The sequence below is a fragment of the Sminthopsis crassicaudata genome, chromosome 3 (assembly GCF_048593235.1).
Source record: "Sminthopsis crassicaudata isolate SCR6 chromosome 3, ASM4859323v1, whole genome shotgun sequence".
NCBI classification, from domain to species: Eukaryota; Metazoa; Chordata; class Mammalia; order Dasyuromorphia; family Dasyuridae; genus Sminthopsis; species Sminthopsis crassicaudata.
In genome coordinates, this window is record NC_133619.1 from 354,798,825 (window position 1) to 354,816,117 (window position 17,293).

General features: G+C 35.9%; 1 protein-coding gene across 2 annotated transcripts in view; it reads right to left on the reverse strand.

The window, feature by feature from the left end:
- The window catches only part of GYPC (glycophorin C (Gerbich blood group)), a 97,916-nt gene extending 80,918 nt beyond the window's left edge, over positions 1–16,998 (reverse strand). Inside the window, exon 1 of one of the 2 annotated variants that reach the window (XM_074301756.1) lies at positions 16,764–16,998. In XM_074301756.1, the coding sequence (XP_074157857.1) occupies positions 16,764–16,797 (34 nt within the window). In that variant the 5' untranslated portion in view covers positions 16,798–16,998. The remainder of the gene's footprint in view (positions 1–16,763) is intronic. The other variant, XM_074301757.1, reaches the window with a different exon arrangement.
- Between the last annotated feature and the right edge of the window lie 295 nt (positions 16,999–17,293).

The window sequence follows — 17,293 nt, forward strand, 5'->3', positions numbered from 1 at the left end:
ACTGGGGGTAGGGCAGCAGAGAGCCACTAACAGGACAGAGATGGCTGCACTGAGTCTGTGCTCTGAGGCTCTGAGAAAGTGCTGAGTCACTCCGGGTGGGGGTTGGGGGTGGCCGGGTTCCAAGAGACACTAGCTTTCCAGGGTTTTAATCCTCACATCCAGTGTTTACACCCTCTCTGCTGCTCCTGGTTTGCTGCCAAGATGGAGTATCCACAGTGGGGTAAAAGCCTTTTCCCAGAAAAGGCAGAGATAGTACCCCTCCCTCCAAGGGTCTGAGCTGTGTGAGCTGCCTGCCCTCAGTCTGCGCCCAGTCTGTTCAACCCTCCCCCGAGCAAACACAGACCTTCTCTGGCGAATTTCAAGGATGTCTTCTCTTGGTGATTATTTGTGGATTTCTTTCTGGGTCAAGCATTAACTCCGAGGCTTGTCATGAAGTAAGTTCTGAGAGTAAATGCGGAGCTCAAGCAGCTGTCTGCCTCCACGCAGCCATCTTGGCAGGAAGTCCCTCATCTTTTGTTTCTATTCCTTCCCATTTATTCCCAGATACTCCAAAGATGCCCTTCAGCATTGCTTTAGGTGGTTTAGAGCTCAATGACAACCAAGTTGCTAATCCTAATAGGTGTCCCTATGCCCAAACAAAGGAGGGCTTTATTGTTTGAACCTATTTTTAATATCATTCATGATCTTCCACTAGTGTGCTTCCCTTTAACAATCAGTTAAATGGCTAATTGGAAAGACCCCATACTCTTTTTTTTTTTTTTTTAAACTTCTTTTGCTTTCTGATGAGACTGAAGAGATCAATGCCTGAAGGCTAATGCTATACCTTTTTGATCTAGTGACTTGAGGAACTGAGGGGGGAAAAAAGGTGTGTTGTGTGTGTGTGTGTGTGTGTGTGTGTGTGTGTGTGTGTGTGTGTGTTTGTGTAAATAGCACCAAAAATAAAGGCAAGGCTAATTCTAGGACAGGATAGGCCTATGGATCAGGCAACTTGTGTGTTCCTTCTATACCTTTCATTTTTACCCCAACATTTTATATAATTAAAGTCAGATCGAAATGATTAAAATGACCACAAGGAGATAATAGATCAGAAAAGAATAAGTTAAGAATACTTGTGAAAGAGAGAGGAGGACTTCTGGTCTCGGCAACTATGAGGAAGAAGGTTGATTATGTAGGTGAATGAACCTAAAGTCTAAAAAAAAGCATCAGATGGCAAGTCTAACATTATTTGCCTCTTGGTCCTTTGTCCTTTTCTCTAGAGTTCAGCATGAAAGAATAGCAATGTCACTGTATTTCGAATTAGGAGACTTAGTTTCTAGTCTTGTCTGCTAAAGAATCAGGTTAGACTACTTGATCCCTAGGATATAATTTAGACATTCTAAGATTCTCTTAATTGGCAAGTATTTACTATTTATAACACATATCTAAACACATGTTAGATGTTAAAGAGAAACCTTCCTTGCCTTTAAACCTTCTTATACTGGTTGAGGAAACTACCTCTTTTGTGGTTCCCCAGTTTACAGCCTTGAAGTCCTTCTCATCTCTTCATTCACACTCACCTATTTATCCCATTTGTTGCCACTTCATTTTTAAATCCACATGTCTCATATGCATTCCTTTCTCTCTACTACTCACTTTAGTAAATCATCAGCCCTCAACAGCCCTTATCAATTCCCTAATTGTTCTCCCTAATACAATGATTTTTTTTTGCATCAAGTTTCTCCTCACTAAAATCCATTCTCTCAGCAACCAAAGTAAATTTCCTAAAGCACAGGCTTGACCATGTCACTTTCCTCCTCAATAAAACTCCAAAGGCTCTCTATTACTTCCAAGATTAAATATATGTATTCTTCCATTTTCTTCACAACTTGGCAGATTACTACCCTTCTAATCTTTATACCTAACTCTTTTTTATGAACTCTCATGACCTAGATAACGCTGGTTAATTTGTACTTCAAGTAGGACACTCTCTCACCTAATTCTTGTATCCCATGCTGGAATGCTTTCCCTCTCACTTCTGACTCTTAGGTTTTCTTGTTTCCTTTGAAAATAAGCTCAAAATTTTACCTTCTGCAGGAGGCCTTTCCCTGTTTCCCTTATCCCCATCCCCACATTGCCTGCCTTTTAAGATTACTTTCTGTCTTCTCTCTTCTTTGTCTCTCCCTCTGTCTCTCTCTCTCTATGGGTCTCTCTGTCTCTCAAAGAACTTGTGGTTTTCTTAGAGAGATAAAATTAATACATGAAATAAAACTATTAAGTTTTAAAATTTGTGTCATTGAAGTACAGTGGGATGTCAGTGGGATAACCAGTGTGAACTGGAGTAAACTGCCTGAGTCACAACTGACTTCTGCTCAAATGTCTTCTCCTGGAAGAGCCACCACATATTAGTCTAGATCATGAACAAATATTTGTTGATTCATAATATGATAGGATGCTAGAGTTGGAAGGAGAGATGGGAGTAGAAAATGAAAAGGATTATATAGACCCTAACACAGAAGCCCCACTCTTCCTTCTGACCTTTTCTTCCATTGTTTGGGCAGTTCTTATTTACCCAGAGACTAAATATGTACCCCAGAATATATTTTACTGTATTAGGTACTTAAATGCTAATGAAAAGATGTGTGTGGGGAGACCCGAGGGAAATGTTTGTTTGCCTAAGATAATCAAACACCTTTATCTTTTATCTATAGCTCAATTTGTTATTGCAAAGTCTTAAGTCACAATTAGGGGATAGGTCAAGACCACATTCTTTCGAGAGGTCTTCAATCAGTTTATCCCATTCAATCAGAAAATGCTATATGTTGCAAATTAAAACATCTCTGAGGTACCATCTCACATCTCTCAGATTGGCTAAGATCACAAGAAAAGATAATGATAAATGTTGGAGGGCATATGGAAAAACTGGGACACTAATACATTGTTGGAGGAATTGTAAAATGATCCAATCATTCTGGAAAGCAATTTGGAACTATGTCCAAAGGGGTATCATGCTGCACATACCCTTTGATCCAGTGATATTTCTACTGGGCTTATATCCCAAAGAGATCATAAAGGAGATAAAGGGACCCAGATATACAAAAATGTAGCAGCCCTCTTTGTGGTAGCAAAGAACTGGAAAATGAGTAGGTGCCCATCAATTGGGGAATGGCAGAACAAGCTGTGGTGCATGAAGGTAATGTAATATTATTGCTCTATAAAAAAATGATGAACAAGCTGATTATAGAAAGGCCTAGAAAGAGTTATATGAACTGATGCTGAGCAAAACAAGCAGAACCAGGAATACATTATACACAGTAACAGCAAGCATTTGTGATAATAAACTATATAAGACTTGGTTCATTTCAGTGCTTCAATGATCCAAAGCAATCCCAATGGACTTTGGAAAGAAAATGCCATCTGCACCCAGAAAAAGAACTAAGGAGATTGAATATAAATCAACATATTCTATGTTCACTTTTTTTTTTCCTGTTTTTTTCTCTCCCATGATTTTTCCTCTTTGCTCTAATTTTTTCTCTCCCAAAATGATTTCTAAAACAATGTATATTAAAAATAAATTTATCACAATAAAAAGAGAAAAAAAAGAAAATATTATGCTTTGATCCATGTTCAGTCTCCGTAGTCCTCTCTCTGGATGTAGTTAGCATTTTCCATCCCAAAGCTATTACTCCACATGTGAGAGGCTAATCATGAACCAATTCAGCTAAAGGAAAGAAGGGCTAGACAAATCCAGTCACAATAGGAACTGGCCATATTTTCTGGTCTGTCATTTATTTTTAGATCTTAAAATTATAGCAATAAGAATGCCATAGTTGATAGACTTCAGGGTTTATGTAGTTCAATATTACATTTCTAACAAAAGCATCCAGCAGCTAAGTAGCACAGAAGATAGAATCCCAAGCCTGGGGTCAAGGAGATTCATGTTAAACTCATATGAGTTTAAAACTGTCCTCAGGTGCTTAAAAGTTGTGTGGCTCTGGGCAAGTCACTGAACCCTATTTGATTCAGTTTCCTCATCTATAAAATGAATTGGAGAAGGAAATGGCAAACTGCTCCAAAATTTCTGCCAAGAAAACCCGAAATGGGATCACAGGGTCATATGCAACTGAAAAACAACAAAATAAGAGCATATTTTCCTAAGAGCAGAAGTTATGTCCTTCCTCCTCACGTACAAGAATTATGTTTCCCTGATAAGACTGGGTGATTCCTCAAGGTCAAAGTTATGTCTCTCCCAACAGACTAGTGTTTTCCAAAAGCAAAATAATGTCCCTGCCATTTCTTATAAGGCCAATATTGAAACATAGAGGCTGTTGAGAAGGAGATTCTTTTTTGATATTTCATTGATTTAATAGAGCCTTTTAGCTCCCTGCAACTGCTCGCCAAACTTTCTCAGGAGACTGGACAGAGCAGAAAATTAAATTTTTCTCCATACCTCCCGCTAGTTCCACAGTTTACTTTTTTACCCCAGCTATACTGCCCTTGGTTGTATCTCTACCATGCCAATTATTTAAGATGTTCATGGACATAATGTCATCAAATGAAAATCTAATGGTAATGGGTAATATGACCTCTAAAGAGTAGAGACCAAGGTTGGGGGAGTGAGACCTAAGAAGCAGTAGTTTGAAGGAGGAAGTATACAGTTTCTGGGGCCTAAATATAATGTACAGTAATTGAAACTAAATTCCTTATCTATTATTATGAGAAAAAATAAAGGCTATACTTGTAGGTTATGATTGTGGATATTTATAGAAAGTCATATATATGGATCCTATAAGAATTTAGCTAATCAACAGCAACATCTCCCTCAGGAACAACAGGGAGACAGATACCACAATACACATACACACAGATACACACACGCAGAGGAACAAATAGAAAGTGACAGAAAAATAGAGACAGAAGTAAACAAAGATAGAGACAATGACACAGAGAGCAGAGAGAGCTAGCCTGGTTTTCATTATTCATTCAGCTAAATGTAGGATGTAGATTGTGAGACCAACAGTGTGATACAGGTTTCCCCATGGAACATGATCTCTCTCCTACGTGATATGTATCATAATATTTAAATTTTATATGAACACTTTACAGTTTTCAAAATACCAGCCCCACAACAACTCTGTGGGGGGCTATGTAGTAGTAATTTTAGTTTTAAATTTACTTATTTTACTTACTTTTAATAATTTAGTACTCTAATTTTAATATTTAAAAAATATAATTATCTTCATTTTAGAGATGTAAAAACTGGGGCCAAGGGAAGATACACAATTTCTATGTGGTAGAATTGTCTGAATTCATTTTTCTTAACTCTAAATATGTTGAGAATAAATTATAAAATGGATACATAAAAAGAAATAACAAGTTGGTTAGTTACAAGATAGTAAATAGGTGGGACACTAGAAGATAGCTCAGATAAAGTTCCATTTGAAAATAGTGCTTTACTTTAGTGCTTATTGTTTTCCTTCATTTTCAAAGAGGTGATATCAAGTCTTAAATTGGATTTAAATGAGATAGAGTTGCACAAAGCTGCCATCTTACTCTCTCCTCCTGAGTCATCAAAGTCTAGTAGCTCTTCTTAAAACAAAAGAGGGATTCTATGATGGTAAGTCAGAGGATTCTAAGCATGAGGTAAGCCCTTTTAAAGTCATGGAGAAAGAAAATGACTTGATAAGTATGAGAAACAGAAAAGCCAAGTTAGCTGGAATATATTTTAGGATCAAAATATCTTTCTTTCAAGAGTTATACGATAGGGAATTTGGGATAGGATGGGAATTGTTTGGCATGCACAAATGTCACGGAGATAAAACTAACTTATAAGATTAGGCATAGTAGAGCCAAAGAAGCTAATCTAGACCTTAATCACAGATTTTTATTATGAGTTGATGTTATGATGTTGGGGCAAAAAAATTATGCTTTGATACTACACAACACAAAGTATTAGTCTGACCACATCAATCTCTTACTCAATAAACTTTAGTGGCTTAATTATTACTTATAAGATCATCTATAAAATGCTTTTTTTGGCTTTAAAACAAATTAACATTTTTTATTTATGTGTAAAAACAATTTTAATATTCTTTGTTCAAATTGTGATTTCTGAATTCTCTCTCCCCCTTTACCCTCATTGAGAAGGCAAACAATTTGGCATAAGTTATACATATGTAATCATGCAAAACACATTTCCATGGAAGTTATACTGTGAAAGAAAATTCAAATAGCCCTTCAAGGGCTTCAAGAAAAGCAAAATAAAGAAAAAGTATTTTTAATCAGCATACAGTCTCCATTAGTTCTTTCTTTGGAGGTGGACAGCAAATTTCATCATAAGTTTTTCAGAATTGTCTTGAATCATTGTATTGCTGAGAACAGCTAAGTTATTCACAGTAGGTCATAATCCAATGTTGTTTTTACTGTTACAATCTCTGGTTCTGCTCATTTCACTTTGCATCATGTTTGTGTAAGGTGAGCTTTTTTTGGTGACAACATCCTACTTGTTATTTCTCATAACAAAATGGTATTCTATCATAGTCATATATAACAATCTATTTAGCCTTTTTTCAAATGATTGACCTTCTTTCAATGTCCAATACTTTGTTGCCACTAAAAAAGCTGCTTTAAATATTTTTTGTACATATATGTTTTGTTTCTTCTTGGTTTTTTTTTTAAACTTTTTGGGACACAGACCTTCTAGTACCATTGCTCTTTGCATTTCAAAGCCCTTAACAACTAGGACTCTTTCTACTTAGCAATCTTCTTATACTTTATACACCTCTACATATAGTCCAATGACATTGATTTTCTTTCTATTATTTCCACCTATCACTCCATCTCCAAATTCAGTGACTTTTCATTGGTTGTCCCTTTAGCTTGGAAAGTTCTCTCTCCATACTTTGACCTCCTCATTCTCTTGACTTCTTTTATGACTGCTCTCAAATTTCAACTTCTGCAAAAAGCCTTTCTATTCTTCCCCTTCCACTCCTATTCCTAGTGCCTTCCAAATTACATACTATATATTTTATGTGTATATAGCTATTATCCTCCATAAGGTTATAAGCTCCTTAACAGTAAAGATCATACTTTTGCTTTTTTGGTTGATTTTGTTTTGTTTTGTGTACCTGGCTTTTTTTGTATAGTGCTTGATGCAAAAATAATTATCAAATACTTGTTGAGGAAGCAACAAGATGGCAGATTAGGGATAACCACCTAAGTAAATTCTCCAACATTCATTCTCCTTCGAACAACTTTATAATAATGCCTCAAATCAAATTTTGTTGCAGCAGAACTAACAAAAGTCAATGTTAAATAGTTTTCTGGCTTGAAAAAAATCAAGAAGCTGGCAAAAAACCTCTGAAACACCAGGGTGGAAATTTGTCTGGAGCTTACACAAGGAAGGACAACCAGTTGTTACAGCATCTTTGGGAGTTCTCAGCTCAGAAATGGTAAGGAGGTTGGATGACTGGTCAGAAAAAGATTACAAGGGACTCTTCACTGCTATTGGGTACAGTTAGCAGTCGTTATCAACTCTAATGCCCTTGCACAGTTTTGGGTTACAGTTCCAGAGCAGAGAGGAGTGCTGGTGATCTGTCACAAGGGATCAAGGGCATTTGTCACAGTTCCAAAACAATGAAGAGCTCAAGTCCATCCATCTACAGGGGATCATGGTCCTTTTGGGTAACAGAGCACAGACTAGGAGAGCTGTGACCATATCTCTTAGGATCACATGACTTTGGAACCAAAAACTTATAGATCTTCAGAACTAGTAAACAGCAGTATGAAAAAAGTCTGAAGCTTTTGTCTTCCCAACTCAAGGTGAGGGGAGCTCAATTTTTAACATAAAGCTCAAAGGAAAAATGAATAGGAAATAAACAAACAAAAAAAGAATTTGACTACAAAAAGTCAAAGAAGACCAAGACATAAATTCAGAAGAAGACAACAGTGCTAAAATATCCATTGACAAAGTCTCAAAGTTTGTATTCAGCCCAACAAGAATTGTTTAAAAAGATAAATAAAATAAAATTTAAAAAAACGAAGAAATAAAAAGGGGAAGCTAGATGGCCAAGTGGATAGAGCAACCAGCCATGTAGTTAGGAGAACCTAAGTTTAAATTTGACCTGAGACAATTACCTGTGTGTAACCAGGCAAGTCACTTAACCCCAATTGTCTCAAAAAAATTAGAATGATGCAAGAAAATTATGAAAAGATAATTAACAACTTGGTAAAAAAAAAAGGTATAAAAATTACTGAAGAAAATATAATCTCAAAAAGTAGAATCAGCCAAATGAAAAAAGAGGTACAACATCTTATTGAAAGAAAAAATTGTTTAAAAATTAAAATCAAGCAACTTCTAGTTAATGACTTCATGAGACATCAAAAAATAATAAAACAAAGTCAAAATATGTAAAAAGTAGAAGAAAATGCGATAACCTGCTGACCCGGAAAATAGATTGAGGTGAAATGGTTTAAAAATAATTGGACTATTTAAAAGCTAGGATGAAAGAAAGAGTATAGACAACCTCTTTCAAGAAATTATCAAGGAAAACTATTCCAATGTCATCAAGAGGGTAAAATAGAAATTAAAAGAATCTACTAATTATCTCCTAAAAAAGATTCTAAAATAAACATTTCTAGGAATAGTATAGCCAGACTTCAGCACTCCTTGGGCAAAGAGAAAATACTTCAAGAAAATACAGTGAGTAATCATCACTATTAATGTGAAAGCGATGAGCTCACCCATAAAATAAAAGTAGACAACAGTATGTATTAGAAACCAGAATCCAACAACATGTTTACAAGAAATACACTTGAAACAGAAAGGCACACACAGAGTTAAAATAAAGGACTGGAATAGAATAGAATATGCTTTGATTTAATTTAAAACGCCAAGAGTAGCAATTATGATTTCAGACAAAGCAAAAGCAAAAAAAAAAAAAAAGAGCTAATTAAGAGATTATCATAGAAATTATATTTTGCTTAAAGATACCATATGAAGTAATATCACATATTTTTGCAGAAAATTTTTCTGATAATGTCATTTCTCAACTAAACACTGTGTATAGATCTGGGTCAAATGTATAAAAGTAATTAACATTTTCTAATTGATAAATGGTCAAATACCATAAATATGAAGTTTTCAAAAGAAGAAATCAAAGCTATGGATAGTCATATGAAATGTTCTAGATTTCTATTTATTTGAAAAAGGCAAATTAAAAATAACTGATGTTTTAAAAAACACAACTCACTTATCAGAAATGAAAAAATGGGATTTCAAGTTCATTAAATTTCAAGCTCTTCAGATTTTTCCCACAAACAGAATATATTTGTTTCTCAGAGTGAACATAAAATAGTGGGAAAAAAAACTTGGGATAGAACAGGGGTCCTCTTGGAACAACCCCAGAAGATTGTTAGAAAGACTCCAGGTTGGAGATTAATCAGTGTGAAGTGCACAGAACTTCAGGCTAACTCTTAAGAAATACTAAGTGGGGAACCCTGGGGTGAGTTGGGTTTGGCTGGAGTCTCAGAAAGAACCACAGAACGTTTTACTTCCTAGACTCTGTGCAGAGTTGTAGGTTTGACTCTGGGAAAACTGAGGAAATTTTGGTTGATTAGGAATATCATGCCCAACTGTGTTTAGAGATGCAGCTTTGAGTGAGAAGGAACCACCACACCTGGTGAGTATAGAGGCAGCAGGGCAGGTTCCCTGCTGGCTATGGGCACTTGCAGGAGGATGGAGCTCTTGGTTCAGGGTTCCAGGTCACAAGCTAAAGGCACCATCCTCCCATCCCAGGAACAGAGATGCTAACACTAGTATTGCTCATTAAAAGAAGGAGAAGAAGAAGAATGAATACAAAGAAGAAGAAGAATGAGAAAAAAAGAAGAAAGAAGAATGAGAAAGAAAGAAGAAGAATGAAAAAGAAGAAGAAGAAAAAAAAAGAAGAAAGAAGAAGAAGAAGGAAAAGAAGAACCTAATTACAGAAGCATACTATGGGAACAAGGAAGACCAGGGTTCATCTTCAGAGAACACTGAAGTAAAAACAAAACTTTCACACCAAAAGAGTAACATTGAATGGCTCTCTGTCCAGAGAGAATTTGTAGAAGAACTCAAAAAAGAATTTAAAAAATAAAATGAGAGATATTGAGGAAAAACTAAAAAGATCAAGAAAAACAAGATTATAAAAAAGTACCAACTAGAAAAGGAAATAGAATCTCAAAGATAAAAATAACTCTTTGAAAATTAGAATTGGTCAAGGAGAACACAGGGAAGCTTCAAGAGACCAAAAAATAACAAAACAATACAAAGAAAGAAAGAAAAAGAACAGAATGTGATGCATAAGAAAAACAGCAAATCTGGAGAACAGATTAAGAAGAGAAATATAAGAATAATTGGACTATATGAAATGCATGACCAAAAAATTACTTTGACATAATAATGTAAGAAATAACCCAAGAAAGTTGTCTTGAAGAGACAAAGTAGGAGGGAAAGGTAGAACTAGAAAAAAAAATCTACCAATCACCACCTCAAAGAGATCCTTTGTGAGAAAAAAGTCAAAAGTAGCAATTATGATTTCAGACAAAGTAAAAGCCAAAAAAAATCTAATTAAAAGATATTATCATAGAAACTATATTTTGCTCAAATGTACTATAGCCTCAATAGATGTGTGAAAAATACATAGAAATATTATTAGAAATTTTCAGGATTCCCCAAATCAAAGAGAAAATTCTGAAGAAAACTAGAAAAAATAATTCAAATACACTGGAGGTACAATTAGAATTATATAGGACTTAGCAGCAGCCACAATAAAAGACCTCAGGTTCTGGAATCATATCTGCTGGCAAATGAAAGAACTAGATCTGCAATCCAACATAACATATTCAGCAAAATTATCAATTATATTAAATGAGAAAAATGGATATTCAACAGATTTGCAGATTTTCAGAACTTTTATCAACTAAACTCTAACTCAATAGAAAATTTAACATATAAGAGCCAATATTAAAGATCAATTCTGAGGAACTTAACATGGCAAATTGTTTATGTTTTTTACATGGAAATATATACCATATGTTTTAGATTGACATCAGTAATAGGTAACTCTAAAGAAAGATTGGAGCAGAGTTGAGGTAAAAATAGTGATTATGTTGTATAAATGAGGTGCAGAGAAAGAATAGACACAGAGACATTAGAGGGAGGAGGACAGATCATAATTCTGAAAACCTCATATTGGGAATGGGTTAAATAGATAACATTACATTTATACCATCAAGAGTATAGTATCCAGAAAAAATATATAAAGAAATAAGGGGAGAGGGATGGATAGAGGGGGAAGCAAAGAGTAGGGGAAGAAGACAAGGGAGGGATCTCTGAGTGGGAGGGGTTAATAATAGCAAGGCAAATTAAGGAGCAGAATTAAAGCAAAGAGTTAGCAGGGATAGGAAAGATGTGCTTATGTGTGTATGTGTGTGTGTATATGTATATATCTATATATACATAAAGATATCCTTGATGAACTATAGCTTGCTTGGGTTTGGTGTGGGGGATTCATGAATGAGGAAAAAAATAATAAAGTAAAAAAACAAACAAACAAACTGCATAGCAGAGAATGAAGGAACAACCTACAAAGAAGGACACATGAATATAATTTCTTCTTTTATTATATATTCTTTCTTGAACTAGTAATTTATAGTTATATATTTTGAATCTTCCCTGATTTTCTGCTGGGCACATGACAACACTTTTGTTTTGTTTTACTTCTCTATTTTTTTTATTCTATTATTTTTCATAAATTAAAAATTCTAGAGGGGATGAGGGAAAAATAGGTACACTAAAGAAGTATAGATGGTATAGTAGTGAACTAGTCCAACCATCTGGAGAACAATTTGGAACTATTCCCCAAAGGATTATAATTTTGACCCAGCAATACCACTACTAGGTCTGTATCTCAAAGAAATCGGAAAACAATTTATAATATAAAAAATATTTATGTCAGCTTTTTTTGTGGTAGCAAAGAATTGGAAATTCAGGGGATGCCCATCAATTGGATAATGGCTGAACAAGTTGTGGCATATTATTGTGATGGAGTGCTATTGTTTTTTTTTTTTTTTTTTTTTTTTTTTTTGTTTGTTTTTTTGAGGCTGGGGTTAAGTGACTTGGCCAGGGTCACACAGCAAGGAAGTGTTAAGTGGCTGAGACCAGATTTGAACTCGAGTCCTCCTGAATTCAAGGCTGGTGCTCTATCCCACTGCGCCACCTAGCTGCCCCCTATGGAGTGCTATTGTTTTATAAGAAATGATGAGAATCATTTCAGAAAAAAAAATATGGTAAAACCTGCATGAACTGATGCAAAGTAAAAATGCAAAGAACCAGAGATCAGTGATTTCAGCAATAGGAATTGTAATGATAATCAACTGTGAAAGACTGGGCTACCTTGATCAATATATGTTTCAAAATACTCATGATGAAAAAATGCTACCCACCTCCAGAGAGAGAACTGATGACCTCTTAGTGCAAAGTGGAGTATAATATTTTCTTTATTTTTCTTGTTTTTAATTTTAAAATATGTCTAACATGGAAATATGGTTTACATGATTTCACACATGCAATTGATATATTGCTTACATTCTCAGTAGGTGGGAAAATAGTGGAAAGGAGGAAGAGAATTTGAAACTCAGAATTTAAAAGGAAAAATAAATATATCTGTATAAATAAATAAATATGTATATATACACATATATACATATATATATATACATATATATATATATATATATGTATATATATATATTTAAAAGAAACAACAACTTGACTGATCATTATCCCAAAGAAAATACTTGAAGGCCTTCTCAGAAGGAATCAGATAGCTTTAATCTAGTTTCTTTTCATCTAAATCTGGAGTTTGGACTGAGTCCAAAATCCCAGCTCAGCTATTTGCTATTACTCTAGGTAAGTCACTTAAATTCTCCAACCCTCAATTTCTTCTTCTATAAAAAGAACATTGAAAGGTGATTTCTGGGGGTCCTTCCAGATTTAAATTCTCCAATCCTCTATGAGTGAGCTGTGGTGCTAGCTCCCTGGCAGTATGACTTCATTAATTAATTAATCTGATTAATCTATCAAAAGATTTGCCATCTGCCTAGGACCAAATTTTGCAGGTGAAATTAGTTGGAATCTATAGTTAGAACAATTCAAAAAGGTGCTCTTACTGAATTCAAAGAGTGAACACAATAACTATATATATATATATATATATATATATATATATATATATATATACATACATACATACATACATACATACATACACACATCTGTGAATTGAACTGGTCAAGAAAATTGGGGAGTTTGGGGAGATTTAATTCAGCTCTTAAAATTGAGTAGGGATAGGGTAATTAAAAAGGTGGGTTATTCCAAGAAAGAGTAACAAGGTCTAAGACATAAGTTTGGAAATGAATATCCAAACTGGGCTACTTGTTTGGGGCAGAAAGATCACTATGCAGAGCAGTGGGGATGGTTAGCACTAGTGTTATTGGATAACATATAGTATTATTGGATAAAGGTTAGACTGTGGAAGGCCCTGAATTCAAGGATAAGATACTATTTGGTAGGCTGTTGGAGTGCATTATAGGTTTTTTTTTTTTTTTTTTGAGAATTTGTTTACAAACCAAAACTTGATATGCAGATTATTACTAAATACCTTTGAAAGGACTTAGGCACTTTTTGCAATAGTACCATAGAAACCCTTTTTATTTAGTTCCATATGGTTTAGCAAATATTTATTACGTAAGTACCATGTGCAAGGTGTGCCTTACAAGTCTAAGTACTAAGAAGTTTGAAAGTCTGGCTTGGAATATATACAGTCAATTAAAAAAAAAGTATTATTGATTTTTTTTTGCACATCAGTAATTTTTTAAAAATCTCCTTGAAATGAGTCCTCCTTTGTAATAACTAAAAGCAGTTAAGAAAAGGTAACTAATGCAACACTCTTCATCCATTGTCCTTAACCTTTCTACTGAGAGGAGGGAAGTATTTTTGTTTTTGAATGATTTGTTCTCTGGGATTGAAATTGGTCATTACAATGAGAGTTCATCTGCAAGGCCATTTTTCCAGTTAGCTGTAAAGTCTAGAAATGAGTACTATTTGAGTACTCTTCTATAATCACAATAGATGTCAATTAACATCTGGGGGTTGGGGGAGAGTTGAGGAGGAAGGCTGTTTAGTCTGCAGAATCAGGTTCAATTAACTTGAAAGTTTTCTTTTTCATCCTCTATAATCTCTGATACTTAAATGGAAAATCAAGAACATTGTTCCTATTTACTCCAAGGAATAAATCCAGAAAATGTTTAGAGTTTTTCAGAGGAAAAAAAAAAGTTCTGTGTAAGCTAACACTTTCACTGGTGCAATTCCCAACTCTCTGTCCCCAACACACACATAAAAACTCTTGGTGACAGTTTCCTGGAGACAGACAACTCCCTTATTCTGGCAGAAACTTGCTGTCAGCAACAATCTAGCTATCTTGACCAAATTACAGTGGGGGGCCCCCTTTCCAAATAGCTTTGAAGTACCCCCTTCCCATTCCAGTATATTTTGCAAGTACCAAGAAACTAGTTGCCCAATTCTGGTAAGCCATGGGGACATTGGCTTCTCAACATCATGAATGGACTCAAACATCTGACATATTTTTGGGGAATTAAGCAATCACAGAAGTCTTTTCTTTGTTGTGCTTGATACAGCCCTCTTTGCTCCTGTCAAAAGCAGGGATATATAAAAATTCCATACCTGGCCTCTTACTGACTAAACTTCAATGTCTCTTTGATTCAGTTGCTGGGGATTCAAGGTTACTGAACACGAGTCACTTGAAAAAAAGACCTTCTGGAATCTGGGCCCAGTCCTAGCTTTGTGAACACAGCTGGATCAAGAAGGCTATGGAAGCGCTCACTGGTTCTATCGATTTGAAACTTGGTGCATTGCTTTCAATCCCCCTCCCCTCCAACTCTATTTCCAGTTCTGTAATGCAAATCAAGACAGGATATAGAAACATCCTGTCTGAATTAAGGGGGGGGGGAATGACAGGCAGGCAGTTTTCCTGCAAGATGCATGCTAACATCATATAAATCAAATGTGAGGTTTAACAGGATGCAAAGTTGGCCTATAAAATTAAATTCTCTGGCCATTAAATGTGTGTGATCTACTCTCATCTTCAAAATCAGAGTTCTTAAAGAATTACTTCTAAGAAGAAAAAAATCACAAACTTAAAAAACAAAACAAAACAAAACAACCCAAACCACTTCATAGTTCTGGCCAAAGACTATCTTCCTGTCTTGGTTTGACATAAGGAATTAACATCTCACATATCAGTATTTCCTCTGTATTCTATCAATAACTACTTGCATTTGAGTAATTAAAAGTATCATTCGTTGTTTTCCTGCCGTCTCCCCACCCCAGCCATGAAAACTGCCCACATTTCCCTGGCCATACATGGGAGGGCCAGACCTCATGGAAAACTCAGAAGTCTCACAACAACACAAATGTTCTCGAGTTATAAAAAGCGGTTCTCTCTGACACCCACATATTAAAGAATATTAATCCCAAATCCTCCTTGAATGCTTGGCTTTTCTCCCCTTTAACTACGGACACCATTTGAAATGTGGGAGCCTGAGTGCCTATAATGATTGAACCAAATCAAAATTGAGAAGGCCCATGAAAGTCGGGGGGAAGAGAAAAGAGTATTGAAAAAAAAAGTTTGTAATTTCAAAAGATGGATAGTGTGGGTGGGGAAGAGCTCACAGAAGCTTCTACACATCCTCACAATGAATCTTTTCACATAAGGCTTCCTGTTAGCAAACCATGTGCTAGCTCAAAACTAAAAAGAGAACGAAAACAGACACCAGCGGGCTAACAGAAAACTCCAATGAGTCAAGAGTATCATCACCCTCCCTGTAGCTTCTTTTGCCCATTCATATTACTTTGTTGGGCTATTGGAGTTTGTTTTGAATACTGCTCAGCGCTTCTACTTTCAGCAGTGCTTTCTTGGCAGCTTAGAAAAAAAAAAAAAAAGTTCTCAGAAAGTTCACTTCAGTTATTAAATGCTTGGACTCCCTCTCCAACTGTCTGCATTTTTATTATTTTATGAAGAAAAAGTTCTTGCCCAAGATCTCTCTCGTGCTCTCCCTCCCCCTTTCCTCCCTTCCTTCTTAAACTTCAGGGGCGAGGGTGAGGAGGCGGGGACAGATAACAGTATCATGCTTTTAAATATGGACAGTTTTCAGCTTCAGTATCAAGTTACACATAGCCAGCTTGTGGCTCATGCCCAGATCGAGCCAGGCAGCTTCTAGGAAAAGCACTATTGGAGCCTTAAGACCTCAACTATTCACTAATCCCCCCTACCATGTTTTGTTTTAATTCCCCCAGAGGAAGGGAAAATGTCCCAACAAATGAACAAGCAACCAAAAACAAGGACTGTGTCTGTTCCCTTTTCTTTCTCATCATTAACTTGTTTTTTAGATTGGAGAGGAGAAAAGGGAAGAATGTTGTTTTGAAAGGTGTCCCTCTTTAATGAGTTTATACAAAACTCACTGACTAGAGCCCCCCCACACTCTCCTAGACTCTCCTTACTACTCAAAAAGCAAAGAAAGATAAGACACTTTGGCTTTACATCCAGTATTCTTCCCTTCTCTTTCAGGTCCCTCAGGGAAATGGGGAACCTGAGAATATCGCCCCCCTTCCCCTTAGCCTAACTGTTTCCAGGCAGTGTGGGACAAACACAGCACAGACAGGTACTCACCGTCACTGACTGTTGTACTGTTTGGGTTACTCATAACTGACAGACTCCAGAGCGTCTTGGGCCACTGGTCTCCGCTGGCTCAGGAAAGGCTGGGAAGATTGAGCAGAACAGCTGGAAGGATCAGAAAAAGGCAGGAGTCTCCTGGAGAAGCCTCCTCTTGTTCTTGCTGGTTCCTGACCCTTCGACAACTGGGAAAGGAAACAGCACATGTGTCATTCTCTTTACAGCTCACATGCTGAGGGGAGGGGCTCAAATTTGGAGATAGGCAGGGTTCTCAGTTTGTTGTTTCTTTTTTCTTTTTCTGTTTTCCTTTTCTTCTCAATGCTAGCTTACTAGGTTTCTAATAAATTTTTTAAAATGAATATTCACTCACTCTAAAGTACATATGCTCATTTGCACATCTGTTTGTCTCACACATATACTCTGTCTCTCAGTTTTTCTCTCAGTCACTCTCTCTCATCCTTTCTCTCTCTGTGTCCCTCTGTCTCTGTCTCTGTGTCTGTCTCTGTTTCTGTCTCTGCCTCACTTCC